The sequence below is a fragment of the Salvelinus alpinus genome, chromosome 7, assembly GCF_045679555.1.
Source record: "Salvelinus alpinus chromosome 7, SLU_Salpinus.1, whole genome shotgun sequence".
In the NCBI taxonomy this organism is placed as follows: Eukaryota; Metazoa; Chordata; class Actinopteri; order Salmoniformes; family Salmonidae; genus Salvelinus; species Salvelinus alpinus.
In genome coordinates this window covers 49288725-49310339 of record NC_092092.1, presented here as the reverse complement: position 1 = coordinate 49310339, position 21615 = coordinate 49288725, and the positions used below count along the sequence as shown (strand labels likewise).

The 21615-nt window shown below is 41.7% G+C and overlaps 1 protein-coding gene across 1 annotated transcript in view; it reads right to left on the bottom strand.

Annotated features, from left to right (window-relative positions):
* The window catches only part of LOC139581126 (neuronal membrane glycoprotein M6-a-like), a 36721-nt gene that overhangs the window by 12153 nt on the left and 2953 nt on the right, over positions 1 to 21615 (bottom strand). Inside the window, exon 2 of the mRNA XM_071410578.1 lies at positions 1419 to 1611. Coding sequence (XP_071266679.1) covers positions 1419 to 1611 — 193 coding nt within the window. The remainder of the gene's footprint in view (positions 1 to 1418; positions 1612 to 21615) is intronic.

The following is a 21615-nucleotide window of genomic DNA, read 5'->3' as shown; positions in this document are numbered from 1 at the left end:
GAAACAAAACCGCGAATCGTCAGTGAAGAGCACTTTTTGCCAGTCCTGTCTGTTCCAGCGACGGTGGGTTTGTGCCCATAGGCAACGTTTTTGCCGGTGATGTCTGGTGAGGACCTGCCTTACAACAGGCCTAAAAGCCCTCAGTCCAGCCTCAGTCCAGCCCTCAGTCCAGCCTATTGCCGACAGTCTGAGCACTGATGGAGGGATTGTGCGTTCCTGGTGTAACTCGGGCAGTTGTTGTTGCCATCCTGTACCTGTCCCGCAGGTGTGATGTTCGGATGTACCAATCCTGTGCAGGTGTTGTTACACGTGGTCTGCCACTGCGAGGACGATCAGCTGTCTGTCCTGTCTCTCTGTAGTGCTGTCTTAGGCGTCGCACAGTACGGACATTGCAATGTATTGCCCTCACCACACCTGCAGTCCTCATGTCTCTTTGCAGCATGCCCTAAGGCACGTATTTTTCAGATTCAGTAGAAAGGCCTCTTTAGTGTCCTAAGTTTTCATAACTGTGACCTTAATTGCCTACCGTCTGTAAACTGTTAGTGTCTTAACGACCGTTCCACAGGTGCATGTTGATTAATTGTTTGTGGTTCATTGAACAAGCATGGGAAACCCTTTACAATTAAGATCTCTGAAGTTATTTGGATTTTTACGAATTATCTTTGAAAGACAGGGTCCAGAAAAAGGATGTTTAGCTTCTGATGGGGGTTCCGGTTCTAAAGTATAAAAATAGCAGATCCGTACCACATTGGGTGAGGCGAGTTGTAGGAGAGTATATTCAGTCCGTAGATGGAAAGTGACATTAAAATACATACATAAGAAATTAAAATATATATGAAGAAAAGGATGTAAACACGATACAGGACGGGACAAGACAAATACACACATCTGACTGTTACGCCATCTTGGAAGTTATCAATGTCATGATGTCACAGTCAATTCATTGAGATCAACCATTATGTTACTATCAGTATAGTCTGGCAAGACTACTATTAGTACAAATGTCTGCCCGTAAAATCAAATCATTTTTTATATCAATGCATCTCCCTTTCAAGCAGTATAGTCCATTCTCTAACATACCGCCCATAGTCAGCTATCAACTTTAAATTTCCAGCAAAGGGGAAAAATCAAATTCGTTTTTTTCTCTCCCTCTCATTAATCCATTAATCCACACAACATACGTTGGAATAATTGTCACTAATTGGAACAAAGAAGGAGCGCTGCATCATTCGTGGGGGACATGTTTGTCGCCTTGTTTGAGACAGTGTTCTTTTACCAGAATACAATGTTTGTCTTTTCTGCCCCGTCTGCAATTACTGTACATAGCAGCTACTTGGTATAGGAGTAACTTTCAGTTGGTACACAGCAGTACATCTTGAATGTTTCCAGTGTAGCTCCCAGGTGTGTAGTCTACTCACATGGTGAACACGTCCAAGGAATCCACGGGTCCCCGGACCACCTCGAAGTAGTTCTGCAGGATGGTGACGGTCCCGGAGAGGGCCTCGTGCCCGCAGCCGCAGAACAGTGCCACCCCAGCGTACAGCAGGATGGTAGCGATGAGCGACGGGTACGGGATGCCACCCAGGCATTTGATGCAGCACTCCAGGCATCCTGAGCACACACAGAGGAGAGACAGAGAAGGTCAGACATCACAAGATAAAAGGGAATTGTCACTATATGCAGTAAATCGCAGCCATGGGACAACAGAAGGTTGGAGAAAAACATGATTGAGAGTATTTGTTGAAGGTGCTGGACAATAATCTTGAGAGGAATCAATCAGACTAACCTGGGGTCTGTTTTTGGTAACTGTTTTTAAACATTAATATTATGTGACTGGGTGGCACACTTCATGGGGTTTCGACACAGGAGATTCTTGCCACGCCCTGACCTTAGAGTTCCTTATTATTTTCTATGTTTGGTTAGGTCAGGGTGTGACTCGGGTGGGAAAGTCTATGTTTTCTATTTCTTTGTTTTTGGCCGTGTGTGTTTCCCAATCAGAGGCAGCTGTCTATCGTTGTCTCTGATTGTGGTTCATACATAAGTTGTCATTTTCCTTTTTGGTTTTGTGGGATCTTGTTTTTTTGTTTAGTGATTCTGCCTGACAGAACTGTGTGCGTTTGTTATTTTGTTTGAGTGTTTTTGAATATTAAAATCATGAACACTTTCCACGCTGCGTCTTGGTCCACTCTTCATTCAACAAACTAGAGCTGTAACAATTCTTCACCTAAGAACAATGTGGTACAGTATGGTATCTTTATACACAGTGGTTATCCTCTACACATTGGTGAAATGCAGTCTAGGTCCAGAAATTGATATACAGCTTAGTATGAGGAATGAGATGAACTCAACTGAACACCTACTGAACCCAGCAAAGCCCTGGTGCAGTTGACCCTTTCAGCCTGAGCCCTAGGTGAAGTCTGACCTCTAGGCATTCAGGCCGTCCACTCTGTCTGGCCACAAATCCCAGGGGATCAGGGGGAATAGTTAATAAGAGTTCTCCGTTCCTCAGTCTGTGTCTTTGTGTCTGTGAATGGAATGTAAGGCTGTATTTGACTGGATTATTGTTTCATATTAGGAAAGCATCACACACCCATGGAAATGTTAATGCTTGTGTATGTATCTGGACAGTGAGTTAATCCTATGAGTAATGGCTGCTATGCCAACATACTCTACAAATACCTTTTGTACATGCGTGGCTTTCTTTCAGGCTAATGCAATATGCATCAGGTTTGTCCCATTTCAATTTTATTAGTGAACCTCACTCTTTCCCGGTCAGATATTGAGTCAAATAGTATTTGCTCTCCTCCCACTGCACTCTGAAATATGCTCCCCAAATCAATGAACAGCGCTATTGAAATGCACAAATGTAATTTCACGCTCATACGACTGGAGAATTTCCTCCAGTGCATCTACATCGCTTGATGAATTCTTCCCCATTCATCCTTATTCAATCCCCGCTCACGTTTCCCATTCAAAAAGAAAAAGTCTATAAACCAAGCCGAGTCCATTTTTATTGTAATTCTCAAAGATACCAATCAATTACATCTCCATCATAGCAGCCAGGCAGTCATTTACTCTATCACGCCTCGTGTTGATCTTCCCTTTCTCTGCGATGCGAGCGCAATAGCACTCTTCTTCCTCCCTCCTCCACGCTCTGCTTATGTTTCTATACAGACTGTGAATGGAATACCAAGTAGTCTAGCTAGCTACCTCCGCCACAGCCTGCTAGGTTGGGGAGGGCTGAGAGTCTCAGACTGATCCTCATCCTAGGCTAGCCTATCTGCATCCTCGCAGTTGTAATCCAATGCCAGCCTGTATCGTCATGGCCGATTCACATCATTTCCCAGCTAGGACATCTCTATTTAAGGGCTCTCTTCACTTTCAGTGGGAATGGGTGACAATAAGAGTGTCAAGTGTGCCTAGCTGTAACAGAGACCTCTCTGTTGTATTGAGGGCATGCGACTTAATTGCCCATTGATGTTAATGACTCGTCATGTTCGTTAAAATGGTTTTATTAGGCTTATGCATTATTCAGGTGTGTCACCCATAATTGGAGGACACATTTATTTGAGCTAGATTTTAAAAGGGTAATCTGAAACTTTGTAATGCTTTACATTAAGTTGTGTCTATTTATCATTACAAACCATTAGTATGTTACAACACATGTAAACTACACAGGTTTAAAATAGGAACCTAAGGTAAACATATATATATAAATGTTTGTCTTTTCATAACTTATACATTTTTTGGCATAGCTTGGCTTCCACACTTCCATTGCAGAAACGTTGCAGGAATTCACATTAGTGTTGATGTATACGCCTGCCATTGGAATCAATAATGAAACACCGTGGCTGCTTATGACAGGACAGAGTTAATAGGCGGTGGTGGGATATATGGATCACTAGCCATGACAAATACTGTTATAATATCCCTGGGACCTGAACAATGAAGACTAAAGCTACATGGGATGGTGTTACCATGGCAACTGGGATGGATATGGGTTGATCACATCAAACTCTGTCTCGAGGGATAGGGAATTCATGATTGGCAGGCAATTGAGGTTACGGTATGCTTTGTCAGTATAAAGGCAATTGATGGTATCATATAATGACAAGGATCGGTAGCAAATTCGCATTAGACCAATAGGCCGATAATATACAGTATGTCATCAATATATTGTATAAATAATTCCAACGACCGTATGTATCACCAAAAGATAATATGGCCAAAATTTTCATTACTCATTCAATATTTCTAGGAGAAGGAGATACCATATCTTGGCATTAACACAGATTTCCATGGCACTTTTGTCTTCTAACAAGTTTTCAATCTCAACAACTCTCCACTGGAAGACAACAGCTACTCCTCCCATCATCCCAGTCTAATTTCACAGCACTACATTGATCTTGAGATTCCTGACTCTTTGTGTGTTGACGCTATGCTAAGGAAAATGACAACTAGTGTGAATTGACTGAAAGAGCCACTGGATGCTTTCTTCATAATTTAGCAAGGCAGCACAGGCACAGCACAGCGCCAGCCACTTCCATCCGTTATTCACGGCGGCTGCAATAGTGTTACATTACCTGGGATGAGAAAGATCCCTGTTGAATGAGCTACCACTGGGTGTTCCAATTGATCATGTTCACAGTGAAATATGATTGGGTGTGTTGTTGTTGGGTATCAACTGGCCAAGATCAGTTTAGGTGCACTGTAAACCTTTCCCTGTAAAGCTACAGCGTTATACTGGTGCCAGAGTTGCCAGCTTAATGCTGTAATTTTGCTTTACAGCAAAGATGCTGTAATATTTTACAGTACTATTTTCCTTAGTAAAAACATATTACAGCATCCCTGCTGTAAATGTTTTGTGTATATGTTATGAAAGGGAGCATTCGCTCTCTCTAGTGCGATGTATTTAGCAAGAAGACGAGGTTTGCTAGCCTACTGTAGGTACCAGTCTGTTTGTGCCATCATGCCACTTCTTGCTACTCCTTGTCATGCCAAAACTGAGAGCAGCTACAGTGTTGCTTGGAGACAAGTTAAATTAACTGTTACATATGTTTTCACAGAATGGCCAAAGGTGGCTAATGGTTAACAATTAAATATATTGTCTTTTATAGCCTACTTAACTCATATTTATAAATCAAATTGTATTTGTCACATGCCCCAAGTTCAACAGGTACAGTGAAATGCTTACTCGCAAGCCCCAACCAACAATGCATTTAAAATAACATTTAAAATAAAAAAATACCTAAAAATATAAAATAAAATAATAAGAAATAAAAGTAACAAATAGTTAAAGAGCAGCAGTAAAATAACAACAGCGAGGCTAAATACAGGGGGTACCGGTACAGAGTCAATGTGCGGGGGCACCGGATAGTTGAGGAAATTGAGGTAATATGTACATGTAGATATAGTTATTAAAGTGACTATGCATACATAATAACAGAGAGTAGCAGCAGTGTTAAAGAGGGGGGGGGGGGGGGGGCATAGAAAATAGTCTGGGTAGCCATTTGATTACATGTTCAGGAGTCTTATGACTTGGGGGTAGAAGCTGTTTAGAAGCCTCTTGGACCTAGACTTGGCGCCCCGGTACCGCTTGCCATGCAGTAACCGAGAAAACAGTCTATGACTAGGGGGGCTGGAGTCTTTGACAATTTTTAGGGCATTCCTCTAACACCACCTGGTATAGAGGTCCTGGATGGCAGGAAGCTTGGCCCCAGTGATGTACTGGGCTGTACGCACTACCCTCTGAAGTGCCTTGCGTACGGAGCCCAAGCAGTTGCCATACCAGGCAGTGATGCAACCAGTCAGAATGCTCTTGATGGTACAGCTGCATAACATTTGGACCATGATAGTTTGTTGGTGATGTGGACACCAAGGAACTTGAAGCTCTCAAACTGCTCCAATACAGCCCCGTCAATGAAAATGGGGGCGTGCTCGGTCCTCCTTTTCCTGTAGTCTACAATCAACTCCTTTGTCTTGATCACGTTGAGGGAGAGGTTGTTATCCTGGCACCATACGGCCATGTCTCTGACCTCCTCCCTATAGGCTGTCGCCGTTGTCGGTGATCAGGTCTACCACTGTTGTGTCATCGACAAACTTGATGATGATGTTGGAGTCATGCCTGTCCGTGCAGTCATGAGTGAACAGGGAGTACAGGAGGTGTGTTACAGCGTGCAGATGTGTTACCTACCCTTACCACCTGGGTGCGGCCCGTCAGGAAGTCCAGGATCCAGTTGCAGAGGGAGTTGTTTAGTCCCAGAGTCCATAGCTTAGTGATGAGCTTTGAGGGCACAATGGTGTTCAATGCTGAGCCATAGTCAATGAATAACATTCTCACATAGGTGTTCCTTTTGTCCAGGTGGGAAAGGGCAGTGTGGAGTGAAATAGAGATTGCATCATCTGTGGATCTGTTGGGAAGTATGCAAATTGGAGTGGGTCTAGGGTTTCTGGGATAATGATGTTGATGTGAGCCATGACCAGCCTTTCAAAGCACTTCATGGCTACAGGCGTATTACATCTGGAATCCTGGCAAAACTGCCATGTCATATTACAACAACAAAGAAGGTAATGCCAACAGCAAACTTGTTTTGTCCCTCTGACATCAATGCATGCGGATAGAACAGCAGGGTTTCTAGGAAACCATACACAAAATGTATAATTTTACCAAATATTTAGGAAGAGGTGAAGGAAGAAACCACATGGAGAAAGTTAGGTAAAAAAACAAGATTTTCAACAAAGTCAAAATAATTTGTGTTAAAGGTTGCTTGATGCTTGTATCTAAACCAAAGTAGATACTTTTAAGATTGTTCTATACATCAGTTGGGGTCTCAATGATCTTCGATATGAGGTCCAATCCTAGCATGAAAGTGCATCCTTATGTGGGATAATATAATCAAAATGATTGCCTTGGGGTAAGTTGAGCCAATGGTTGAGACAATGGAAAGCTGAAACAAAACGTTTTCTTCCCAGGCATAATGCAAGGCGTCTCTGGGATAGAAGGTAACAACAGGCCTGCCCTATGTTAAAAGTGTTTTAAAAAAGTATAAAGTGTTTGTTAGGCGTTAAGCCTGTGTTAAAAGATGCTTAAAGAGCGACTGCCCCTAAAAAACAACTAATCCCTTTGAAAACGGCCTATGTGGCATCAATATGAGTCAAAAACATTTATTCTAGTGTCAAAATTGTCTACAAAGTGTAAATAGGATAATTTTGGTCATAAAGTCAGTCTCGTCTTAAAATTTTTTGGTACAGTGCGTCCAAATGAGTAATTGAAGTTTGGGTTTGGATTATAATTATCTCAACAAATCATGCCCCTTTTTGCCAAGCTCCACATGTAAATCACCCCCACGCCCACTTTGCTTCCCTTCGTTGAATGGGGATCTGTTTCGTCACCCCCAACCAACGCGTACAAAGGACCACTGCTGTTTGAGACTGAAAAGCCCTATATGGATTGAACATGCAATGTATGCTTCCAGCAGGATGTACAGCCAACAACTATGGTTGGAGCCTGTCATGATGCGGAATAGGTGGTTGGAGTTTGTTGGTCCCCAGTGGTGGTGAGTATACCAGTAGCTAGATCATAGACTACCAAATACATAACCAGCAATCTTATAAACCTGTCAGCAACGGGTGTAGCTGAAATAGCCAAATTCACTAATTAGAATGGGTGTCCACATACTTTTGTATATATAATGTATTTTTTTACAAATTCTGCCAGTAACAGTAATGGCAACATTGCCATTTAAAGTAAATTTGACCACATCATATGGCAAAGTTGTTTCCTACTAATTATTTGCCTACTTTAGCAATGTCATCATATTTCAGTGCCACTGTAACAGTGTAATTTAGACTGAACAGTCGCCAGCATCCGAGGTGCAATCCATGTCTATGGCACAGATAAATATTGGATGCAGCTATGGTGGTACTAGCTAACTCATGTCTGACTACTGTACAACAGTGTACTAACTAGCAGCAACAAACTCAAACCAACCCAGGGCCATAGCAAAACATGTCACAGTTGGTTGCATACTGTAACGTATTCACTGGCCTGAATCTGATTCAATCTGGAGCCAGTCAGTCTACATCTGGCATTATGGTTAGATTTGCCAAATGGAGGGTGAGTGAGAGCTTTGTATCCGTCTCTGTGTGTGGAAAAATGGTGATCTAAAGTTTTTTTTCTTCCTCTGCTTGCACATGTGACATGCTGGTAGAAATGAGGTAAAACGGATTTAAGTTTGCCTGCATTAAAGTCCCTGGCCACTAGGAGGCCCGCTTCTGGATGAGCATTTTCTTGTTTGCTTATGGCCTTATTCATCTCGTTGAGTGCGGTCTTCGTGCCAGCATCGGTTTGTGGTGGTAAATAGATGGCTACGAATAATATAGATGAGAACTATTATGGTAGAAAGTGTGGTCTACAGCTTATCATGGGGTATTTTAACTCAGGCGCACAATACCTCAAGACTTCTTTAATATTAGACATCGCACACCAGCAGTTATTGACACATAGACACACACCCTCGCCCCTCGTCTTGCCAGACGTCACTGCTCTGTCCTGACGATGCACATAAGATGTTACAGTTTTTAATGTCCCATTGGTAGGACAGTCTTAATTGTAAATCGTCCAGTTTGTTTTCCAATGATTGTACGTTGGCCAATAATATGGAGGGTGGTGGTGGTTTACCTACTCGTTGGCAAATTCTTACAAGGCTCCCCTTTTTCTCCTTTTCTTCACGCGGGTGACTGGGATTTGGGCCTTGTCTTGACAAAGCAGTATATCCTTCGCGTCGGACTCATTAAAGAAAAAATCTTTGTCCAGTTTGTGGTGAGTAATCGCTGTTCTGATGTCCAGAATCTCTTTTCGGTCATAAGAGACAGTAACAGCAACATTATGTACAAAATTAGTTACAAACAATGCGAAAAAACAAACCAAATAGCACAGTTGGTTAGGAGCCCATAAAAAATATGGGACACCACACAGGAAGGTATGACCACTCTGACATGTTTCCAAGGTAGCTCTATTACCACAAGACAAAATGCCGATAGCCATTGTATCGGCTGGGAATGACAATGAAAGATGAAATGTGCACATTGTTATATTAGCAGAACACTGCTTCTATAGTATTATATAAAGGGTTGTTTATTCTACATGGACCTATTACTACATTTGACAATTATCAAAACACTTAGATTAGAATATCTACATAAATTCAGCAATTGCGTTCTTCTCACATTACACTGTAGGCTACTGACCTATTCAAAGCTTCCTTTGGCATCTCACCATACACCTGCCTGTAGTTATTGAACTCAACTTGCAGGAGGTTTGTTTGTTCTGCAGGCAAGGTTCTGACAGATGGGTGTGTCTTGGTGGTGGAAAGCACACACCCAAGAAACACCCACATCAAACCACACCCCCAAGCCAAACCGCTCCGAATGTATAATTACTTAGGTGTTGCCAGCTGTATGTATGTGGGCAGGATTAAAATGAACTCAACCCAAGGAACACAGTTACGGTACCTTTAATTCCGTGACATACAGTACCAGTCAAAAGTTTGGACACACCTACTCATTCAAGGGTTTTTCTTTATTTTACTATTTTACACATTGTAGAATAATAGCGAAGACATCAAAACTCTGAAATAACACATATGGAATCACGTAGTAACCAAAAAAGTGTTAAACAAATCATAAAATATTTTATAGTAGCCACCCTTTGCCTTGACAGCTTTGCACACTCTTGTCATTCCCTCAACCAGCTTCACCTGGAATGCTTTTCCAACAGTCTTGAAGGAGTTCCCACATATGCTGAGCACGTGTTGGCTGCTTTTCCTTCACTCGGCGGTCCAACTCATCCCAAAAGATCTCAATTGGGTTAAGGTTGGGTGATTTTTGAGGCCAGGTCATCTGATGCAGCACTCCATCACTCTCCTTCTTGGTCAAATAGCCCTTACACAGCCTGGAGGTGTATTGGGTCATTGTTCTATTGAAAAACAAATGATAGTCCCACTAAGCGCAAACCAGGTGGGATGGCGTATCACTGCAAAATGCTGTGGTAGCCATGCTGGTTAACTTCTACTTCCACACCATCCCGGATCCGGGAGCACCCCCCACAGTAAAAAAGCTGACTAGCATAGCCTAGCATAGCGTCACAAGTAAATACTAGCATCTAAATATCATTAAATCACAAGTCCAAGACACCAGATGAAAGATACACATCTTGTGAATCCAGACATCATTTCTGATTTTTAAAATGTTTTACAGGGAAGACACAATATGTAAATCTATTAGCTAACCACGATAGCAAAAGACACAACTTTTTTTCCCACCATTTTTTTCCTGCATGGGTAGCTATCACAATTTCGACCAAATAAAGATATATATAGCCACTAACCAAGAAACAACTTCATAAGATGACAGTCTGATAACATATTTATTGTATAGCATATGTTTTTTTAGAAAAATGTGCATATTTCAGGTATAAATCACAGTTCTACATTGCAGCTGCAATCTGAAATAGTGCCGAAGCTGCCAGAATAATTACAGAGACCAACGTCAAATACCTAATTACTCATCTTAAAACATTTCTGAAAAATACACAGCGTACAGCAAATGAAAGCCCAACATCTTGTGAATCCAGCCAATATGTCAGATTTTTTAAGTGTTTTGCAGCGAAAACACAATATAGCATTATATTAGCTTAGCACAATAGCCAGAAACACAAGCAATTTACCAGCAGCACAGGTTAGCGATCGTAACAATACAGCAAAAGATATATAATTTTGGACTAACCTTGATATACTTCGTCAGATGACAGTCCTGTAACATCATATTACACAATGCATATAGGTTTTGTTCGAAAATGTGCATATTTAGCAGCACAAATCGTGGTTATACAATGTGATCAGTGGCAACAGGTCATGCATTCTGGCCGGCGCCATCTTGGAAAGGCACCTAATCTAATCAATAAATAATCGTAAACTTGACAAAAAAATACAGGTTGGACAGCAAATGAAAGATGCATTAGTTATTAATGCAACCGCTGAGTTAGATTTTTTAAATTAACGTTACTAGACATACAGTGTGCGTTACAGCCAGACTAGTGCCGCAATAATGGCGGACAAATCCGTTTACATTTTTCCACATAAATACGGAATAACATCATAAATAGCTCTTACTTTTGGACGAGCTTCCATCAGAATCTTGGGCAAGGTGTCCTTTGTCCAAAAGAATCGTTGCTTGGTTGTAAAACGTCGTCTTCAACTTCGGAATTAGCAGCTAACAATAGCTATGTGGCCACAACATGCCCAAATCCTCAAAACGCAATACTAAGGAAATTCCGAAAATAGCAATATACTCGCATAAACTGATATAACTCGGTTTAAAATAACTTCGTTATGATGTTTCTAACACCTATATCGAATTAAATTACAGACGGATATATCTAAGGCCGATAACTGAGCGTTTCAAAATGCCATCCTGAGGTCTTGCTTTGTGTAATGACGAATGTCGAAAAGAGAGCTCCCTTCGTTCCTTGGCCTTTTATAATGTCTGAGAACTACGTAGAAACTCCATTCCACTTCTCATTGGTTACTGACATCCAGGGGAAGGCGGGTGCAGTTCATGTCGACCCATAGGATACATACAGAGCTTTAAACTGATCTGAGAACAGAGGCTCGTTTTCAGACCTTCGCAGTTCCTGTCATGGATTTCGCTGCAGAAAGAGTTCTGGTTCACCCACAGACATAATTCAAACGGTTTTAGAAACTAGAGATTGTTTTCTATCCAATAGTAATACTAATATGCATATTGTACGAGCAAGAATTGAGTATGAGGCAGTTTAATTTGGAGACGATATTTTCCAAAGTGGAAACAGCACCCCCTAGATTGAGAAAAGGTTAACCACTTGGAGCTAACTTGCTCTCAAATCGTATCCTGATGTCGACAGCAGATGAGTTTTATTCATAATATAAACTCAGCAAAACAAGAAACCCTTTTTTTCAGGACCCTGTCTTTCAAGGATAATTCGTAAAAATACATATAATTTCACAGATCTTCATTGTAAAGGGTTTAAACACTGTTTCCCATGCTTGTTCAATGAACCACAAAAAAATTTATCAACATGCACCTGTGGAACGGTCGTTAAGACACTAACAGCTTACAGACGGTAGGCAATTAAGGTCACAGTTATGAAAACTTAGGACACTAAAGAGGCCTTTCTACTGAATCTGAAAAACACCAAAAGAAAGATGCCCATGGTCCCTGTTCATCTGCGTGAACGGCAGACCACGAGTAACACCTGCACAGGATCGGTATATCCGAACATCACACCTGCGGGACAGGTACAGGATGGCTACAACAACTGCCCTAATTACACCAGGAACACACAATCCCTCCATCAGTGCTCAGACTGTCGGCAATAGGCTGAGAGAGGCTGGACTGAGGGCTTGTAGGCCTGTTGTAAGGCAGGTCCTCACCAGACATCACCGGCAACAACGTTGCCTATGGGCACAAACCCACCGTCGCTGGACCAGACAGGACTGACAAAAAGTGCTCTTCACTGACGAGTCGCGGTTTTGTCTCACCAGGGGTGATGGTCGGATTCACATTTATCGTTGAAGGAATGAGCGTTACACCGAGGCTTGTACTCTGGAGCGGGATTGATTTGGAGGGTCCGTCATGGTCTGGGGCAGTGCGTCACAGCATCATCGGACTGAGCTTGTTGTCATTGCAGGCAATCTCAACGCTGTGCATTACAGGGAAGACATCCTCCTCCCTCATGTGGTACCCTTCCTGCAGGCTCATCCTGACATGACCCTCCAGCATGACAATGCCACCAGCCATACTACTTGTTCTGTGCGTGATTTCCTGCAAGACAGGAATGTCAGTGTTCTGCCATGGCCAGCGAAGAGCCCAGATCTCAATCCCATTGAACACGTCTGGGACCTGTTGGATCAGAGGGTGAGGGCCATCCCTCCAGAAAAGTCTGGGAACTTGCAGGTGCCTTGGTGGAAGAGTGGGGTGACATCTCAAAGCACGAACTGGCAAATCTGGTGCAGTCCATGAGGAGGAGATGCACTGCAGTACTTAATGCAGCTGGTGGCCACACCATAAACTGACTGTTACTTTTGATTTTGCCCACCCTTTGTTCAGGGACACATTCCATTTCTGTTAGTCACATGTCTGTGGAACTTGTTCAGTTTATGTCTCAGTTTTTGAATCTTATGTTCATACAAATATTTGTTTGTTAAGTTTGGTGAAAATAAACGCAGTTGAAATTGAGAGGACATTTCTTTTTTTGCAAAGTTTAGCTAACTTAGCTAGCTAACATTCAATTGGAGTAAACAAATCATATTAACTAACTATCTGGCGTTCTAGCATTAGAAACACTTTCAATGGTGGCCAATGAGACTGAGATCTAGCTAACCAGCAACCAAGCAATTTCAGATTAACAAATACTCCAACAGGCCTTGCATTTCAGGAATCACAGTTGCAAGTACCCTTGGTGCACTGTTCAATTATTTAGCCAATTTAAACAATTTGTCATTTGATAAACTCTGTTTTTGCCATTGCCCTCATTGGCTTCAACCAAGCTGAGCTTGATCGAGGAGTTGGACTTGATGCCAGTTGCTATCCACCAGAACATTGCGATTGGTTGCTCCAAATTCTGGGACGGGGCATAGCGAAAGGTCAATTGAAGGTGGAGCTTGTCTCTTGATTCAGCATTTATTTGTAGCTTAAAGCTTATCCACATGTAGCCATGTTTTGATGTACCGTAGTAAGTTCATTTTATATTTAATGGTGTCCTAAGTTGTAGGTTTCATACAAATAAAGTTCAAGAGCATAGTATGATCATCATTTAAAGGGATAGTGCAAGATTCTGGCAATTAAGCAGATGACTCAGATGAACTCATGGATACCATTTTTTATGTCTGTACGTGCAGTTTGAAGGAAGTTGTTGGTAGTTTTGCGAGCCAATGCTAACTAGCATAAGCACAATGACTAGAAGTCTACCAGAATCTCACACTGTCCCTTTAAAGAGCGGTAGCCCCTAAAAAGAAACTTCTTGAACATGACCTTTGTGTCATCGATATGAGTCAGAAACATTTATTCTAGAGTGAAAATGTACTACAAAAGCGTAAATAGGATACTTTTGGTCATAAAGTCAGTCTCTTCCAAAACTGAGATTTGCGAGAAGTTAGAAAAAAATATATACAGTACCAGTCAAAAGTTTGGACACACCTACTCATTCAAGGGTTTTACTTTATTTTTACTATTTTCCACATTGTAGAATAATAGTGAAGACATCAAAACTATGAAATAGCACACATTGAATCATGTAGTAACTAAAAAAGTGTTATACAAAACAACATTTATTGTATATTTCAGATTCTTCAAAGTAGCCACCCTTTGCCTTGATGACAGCTTTGCACACTCTTGGTATTCTCTCAACTAGCTTCTTGAGGTAGTCACCTGTAATGCATTTCAATTAACATGTGTAACATGTGTTAAAAGTTCATTTGTGGAAATGATTTCCTCCTTAATGCGTTTGAGCCAATCAGTTGTGTTGTGATGATAAGGTAGGGGGATATATAGAAGATAGCCCTATTTGGTAAAAGACCAAGTCCATATTATGGCAAGAACAGATCAAAAAAGCAAAGAAAAATTACAGTCAATCATCCCTTTTAGACATGAAGGTCAGTCAATGCGGAAAATTTCAAGAACTTTGAAAGTTTCTTCAAGTGCAGTCGCAAAAATCATCAAGCGCAATGATGAAACTGGCTCTCATGAGGACCGCCACAGGAAAGGAAGACCCAGAGTTACCTCTACTGCAGAGGATAAGTTCATTAGTTACCAGCCTCAGAAATTGCAGCCCAAATAAATGCTTCACAGAATTCAAGTAACAGACACATCTCAACATCAACTGTTCAGAGGAGACTGCGTGAATCAGGCCTTCATGGTCGAATTGCTTCAAAGAAACCACTACTAAAGGATACCAATAAGAAAATAAGAAGATGAGACTTGCTTGGGCCAAGAAAAATGAGCAATGGACATTAGACCGGTGGAAATCTGTCCTTTGATCTGTCAATTTGAGATATTTGGTTCCAACCGCCGTGTCTTGTGAGATGCAGAGTGGGTGAACTGATGACCTCCGCATGTGTGGTTCCCACCGTGAAGCATGGAGGAGAAGGTGTGATGGTGCTTTGCTGGTGACACGGATTTATTTAGAATTCAAGGCACACTTAATAGCTTTGACTGTATGCTTACAGTGCAATTGTAATAACAGTCCACCACAACATACCCAAGAATCTTCTGATTAGCAAGTGGTAGTCTGTTTATTTTCACTGTGTAATACAACCACAATTTGAGATCATTGATGAGGGGTTTTCCCTTGTAGTTTGAATGAGGAATTGGGTTTCAGAGGGAAATGTTGTCTGATGTTGCAACAGTAACCAAGGGGAGCGGGCTTAGAGAAGGATCAATTGTCCCCCACAGAAAAAGCCCCTCTTAAAAAATGTCAGCCTGTAATTTGTCCGTGACCCGTCTCTCCAGTCCAATCAACAGAAGGCGTCTCTCTCTAATACAAAGAGAAAGGACACCCCCCTCCCCATTCCCACCTCTCTCCCATCTGTCTGCACCATGTCCGACAGGCAAAAGGGGTACACGGACACACACAAATGCACATAAGCACACAAACGTGCACGCATGCACAAACCCTCAGAAACCCATGACTCATATAAATGGTTGAGGTTGCCATCATATAATGGTCATCTCTCATAAAACATTGATCATGCAAAGTTTGATGATGAAGAGGTGAGGAGACAGAGGGAGATCTTGAGAGAGAAGGAAAGAGAGTACATGAGAGAAAGCAAATGAGTGCGTTTGGAGTGGCTTGTGGTGTACGTAAGGTACATTTGCACATTTATTTTTCACTAGATCTGGAAGCCTGGAGACTTACACTAAGCAGTGGGGGGGTATGGTTGGATGTTTTAGTCTGTGAATGTCGGAGGAGTTCGTGTCTTGGCGCTCGCTTTCCCTATACCGTTCGTTCGGCCTCTTCCCCTGCCTGGAGCAAGCAGGTTTTCAGAGCTCTCCACACCCCTTATTACTCTGCGCATGTTTAATCAACCAGTATGGTTACCATGTCAACCACGGTGCAAAATCTGAGAATAGACAGGGTACTTCAGAGCTGTGACCCAGTTACTGTGTGTCAACAAATTCACTAGGACAATGGGTGAATGAGACTCATTACACAGATAACCCTCTGGGGTGAAGTACAGTACAGGCCCAGGTCAGGTCTGAAAGCCCAGGCATTGGTTTTGAAAGGGACTGAATTAATCAAGCCCCCAACCGATGTACATGCTTCTGTAATGGTTGGTGAAATATTTAACCATGCTAGCAGGTTTCGTGCAGTTGTCTCCAATGTGTGATTTTAAGTTCAGTCCAAAATTATAAGATTTACCATTAAAGTTTATAGATGCTCAATTCATATTTCTGGTAATATGATCACATCATATAAAATCATAACTTTCGATAAAAGATAAGACATTCCCGACCGAAAAGTTATTGAAATATGTTGTCGTGTTTTTTGAGCACCTGCTGAACATTATTGAGAACAATGAGAAAACCCTCAGACGTTGGCCATTAGGGGAGAGTGGCGTAAGTTGAGCCACCCTTTATACGAAACAATATACAAAATATATAATTTGACCAAATATTAATGAAGAGGTCATCATTTCATGGAGTCTGTGAAGAAAGAAACCACATGGAAAAGTGGTAAGCAAGTTAGGTCTGAAACTGATTTTCACCAAGTCAAATACATTTATTGGGTTAGAGGTTTCATGATGCTTGTATCTAAACCAAAGTAGCTAATTTAAAGATCTCTATAAGCTTCAATATGAGGTTCTAAACCTAACATGAAAGTGCATCCTTGTCACTGTGTGGGCTAATAGTCAAAATGTTTGCCTTGGTGTAAGTGGCATATGTTTAAATTGTAAACAAAAAGTACAAAGTGTTTGTTAGGTGATAAAACCTGTGTTGAAAAGATTCAAATGCTTTAAAATGATTGAAAGACAAAAAGTGATTGTGTCGAATTGTGTTTACAGAACATTCTGAAATATATAGGACCAGTCAAAAGTTAGGACACCTATTCATTCAAGGGTTTTCTTTATTTTTAATATTTTTACATTGTAGAATAATAGTGAAGACATCAAAACTATGAAATAACACACATTGATTCATGTAGTAACCAAAATATTGTTAAACAGGTCAAAATAGAAGATTCTTCAAAGTAGCCACCCTTTGCGCACTCTTGGCATTCTCTCAACCAGCTTCATGAGGTAGTCACCTTGAATGCATTTCAATTAATAGGTGTGCCTTGTTAAAAGTTTTTATTTATTTTTTTAAATAATGTTTACCCCCCTTTTTCTCCCCAATTTCGTGGTATCCAATTAGTAGTTACTGTCTTGTCTCATCGCTACAACTCCCGTACGGGCTCGGGAGAGACGAAGGTCGAGAGCCATGCGTCCTCCGAAACACAAACCAACCAAGCCGCACTGCTTCTTAACACAGCACGCATCAACCCGGAAGCCAGCCGCACCAATGTGTCGGAGGAAACACTGTACACCTAGTGACCTGGTCAGCGCGCACTGCACCCGGCCCGCCACAGGAGTCGCGATGAGACAAGGATATCCCTACCGGCCAAACCCTCCCTAACCCGGACGACGCTAGGCCAATTGTCCGTCGCCCCATGGACCTCCCGGTCGCGGCCGGCTGCGACCGAACCTGGGCTCGAACCCAGAGTCTCTGGGGACCACTGCGCCACCCGGGAGGCCCGTTAAAAGGTCATTTGTGGAAATTATTTCCTTAATGCGTTTGAGCCAATCAGTTGTGTTGTGACAAGGACGAGGTTGTATACACAAGATAGCCCTATTTGGTAAAACACCAAATACGTCCATATTATGGCAAGAACATCTCAAATAACCAAAGAGAAATGAAAGTCCATCATTACTTTAAGACACAAAGGTCAGTCAAGTGCAGCCGCAAAACCATCAAGCGCAATGATGAAACTGGCTCTCATGAGGATGGCAACAGGAAGGGATGACCCAGAGTACCTCTGCTGCAGAGGATAAGTTCATTAGTTACCAGCCTCAGAAATTGCAGCCCAAATAAATGCTTCAAGTAACAGACACATCTCAAAAACAACTGCTCAGAGGAGACTGTGTGAATCAAGCCTTCATGGTCGAATTGCGGCAAAGAAACCACTACTAAAAGACACCAATAAGAAAAAGAGACTTGCTTGGGCTAAGAAAAACAAGCAATGGACATTAGACCGGTGGAAATCTGTTCTTTGGTGTGATGACTCCAAATGGGATATTTCTGGTTCTAACCGCCGTGTCTTTGTGAGACGCAGAGTAGCATTCTGCAGCGATACGCCATCCCATCTGGTTTGCGCTTAGTGGGACTATCATTTGTTTTTCAACAAGACAATGACCCAACACACCTCCAGGCTGTGTAAGGGCTATTTGACCAAGAAGGAGAGTGATGGAGTGCTGCATCAGCTGACCAGGCCTCTACAATCACCCAACCTCAACCCAATTGAGATGGTTTGGGATGAGTTTGACCTCAGAGTGGAGGAAAAGCAGACAACAAGTGCTCAGCATATGTGGGAACTCATTCAAGACTGTTCGAAAACCATTCCAGGTGAAGCTGGTTGAGAGAATGCCAAGAGTGTGCAAAGCTGTCATCAAGGCAAAGGGTGGCTACTTTCAAGAATCTAAAATATATTTTGATTTGTTTAACATTGTTTTGGTTACTACATGATTCCATATGTGCTATTTCATTATTCTACAATGTAGAAAATAGTAAAAATATAGAAAAACCCTTGAATGAGTAGGTGTGTCCAAACTTTTGACTGGTACTGTATGTAAATATCTTTGTTAGAAAGTGTATCATATTTCCCTTGGCGGAGTGATGCTGAATGTAAAAGATGGCTCAACTTAACCCCACTCTCACCTAATAACTGTGACAACATTTTGGGGAACAATTGGTGGAATTCCCTTGACCTCCATAGGGATGCAGCTGGAGTCCAAAACAATGGAAGTGGAAGAGCAGGTCAGCTGGCAGTGGAGAGAGCCAGAATTCACTGTGTGAGAAGATTAACTCCATGGATAATCAGTTTTTGGGAGAGGGAAAACCATGTATGAAACCATGAAATGTCACAGGCCATGTTAGAGGGGCTCAAAATGTGCAATGCTGCATTATACCACAAATGTCCAGTTTGTAGGGGACAATAGAGCATATGATGTGTGGTAATGGTTCCAGATTACACATTTCATTAGTTTAAATGTAATATACTACAGCAATACAATACCTGATTTTTCCCTCTATTGAGCCTAGACTCCTGAGCACATTATCACACATTGGCAATAAAACTTGATCAACCGAGTTGAACAGAAGGAGATCTAATTCCTTCCCTTGGCTCAGGTAGTCTTAACAGGTGGGCCTTACTCCATTTTTCCTTTCGTTCAGAGCTGGAGCAGTCACAGCAGTATGTCATTACAATTGCTACCTAAAGTGGAATTGATTCCTCGGTATCAAGCGAGGACAGATGATTATGACTTCATTTAATGTTTTAACATAACAAATTCGTTTTGATTTAAGCCATTTTTATTTGGGGGAATTAGGATTGTCCACTGTTGTTGTCGGTGACTTGTGGCACGCGGCATGAAGCGCTACATTTGGCTAACAGATGAAGAGAGCAGCTGGTGCATCTGACTCACAATCTGAGATTTGCAGTCTGAGTAGGAGGACCATAGAGATCCCATAATACAATATTTTCCAATATTTGATCAGTTTCTTGAACCCCACAATAATTGTAAGGCCCAATCTATAACTCTGTAATTGACATTATTATTAAGAAGTACCCCTCTTCCATTAGAAAGCTAAACTACATCTGTAATATCAGTAGCAATATAACAGAAGATCAACACTAAGATGATCAATTCCTGTCACATGACAATTGAAAGTCCCTTAAAATAGACCTTGTAACCCTTTGTTAATGGTAAAAAAAAAAGAGTGTGACGCAAACTATTTGTGGGTGTTTATTGTTATTTTGAGGATTTACAAAGCAGTACTGAGAGGTATAAAATATGCTCTTTTACAATGCATGTACAGTTACGTTGTGTCTGAACCATTAAATGTCATGTTACGTACAGTACGTGCATGACATTTGCTCTTCTCTCATGTTAGCCCCCTGGCTAGTCCATGGTGCCCCTAATGCCAGGAAAGGGCTCCAGATGACCTATAGAGCTCTGGTCCACATATAACAGGTGACCTCATAGAAGGTGACAGTTGGTGGAGGAATGACCCCAGAGAAAGTGCACTTACAAGTGATTGTCCTCTTAAATACATAATGGACTCAGGGTTCTCTGAGGTTGGGGGGTCAGATTGCGACCAGACACCCCAAAATGATAGGTTTGGTCACATAGACTATTAAATAAAAGCATAACTGTTTAATGACGCTGCTTCCTGAGAGTTTGCTCAGATTTCTGGTTACAGCACAGAGCACATAACAACACTGTATATATAAGTGGGGGGGGAAAGCATGGTAAAAGCTAGGTGGCATGACTAGTGAAAGATCAACGACTTCAGTTCAGACTAAAATCAACGCTACTGTAGCAGTGTTTGTCGTGGATAATCGTCTCAGAAATATAACACTCTTATAAGAACTTGTAAAATCAATAAAGACTTTTAATACAATGTATCACAAGCCGGGGTGATCCGCGGATCACACACCTTCCCAGAGCACTGGCTCTGTCTTATATACACACACACACACACACATGAGATCATTACATACTTTAATTAAATTACTTCTCCTAGGTCATCTGCCACTATTATCCTTCATTTCAGGCTTCCTGCTTGTTTACGCCCAATAACGCCTGTATCTGCTCTTGATTAGATTATAATGGTGGCAGGACCCTCCTGTCTCCTAAAATTAATATGTCTATCTTACCCTAAGCACTTATGGCCTTTACCCTAAGCACTTATGGCCTTTCCTCTCTATTTTATCTTCATAATGGTGTCCTGCTCTTTCCATAAATGCACTTCAAGGCACGTATGGCTTTGGCCATCTGCTAATCTTTGGTTTCCTGTATTTACCAGAATGGCAAATGCACTCATGTCTGCCTTCTTCTCCTATTTTCTAATGTACACCTGTCTATTGTTTAATAGTGTGATATCTGCCTCCATATGTAACAATAACTCCTACATGTTCCCGTTCATTGTTTGCAACAATGTCAAATGATCTCCACAACTCCTAAGAATGTCAAACGGAAAATAATTTGTCATCTAAGAAAACACCAGAAAACATTAAATATAGACATCATAAAGCCATTTGAGAGGCCCTCAAGGCAGGGACTCCAAGTCATTAATTGTCCTTCCTCCCAGGAGGGTTTTAAATCTCCGCTGTCATGTGCTCTTAAGCCAGTCTTTGATAACAGCAAGGTGACCATGCTGTTCTTTTCATCTAGCACCAACGTAGTACAATTTGCAGTGGGCATGTGAATAATTGTCTCATCCAAGCGACAAGAGACTTAGAACTCGTAATATAAGAGTAAG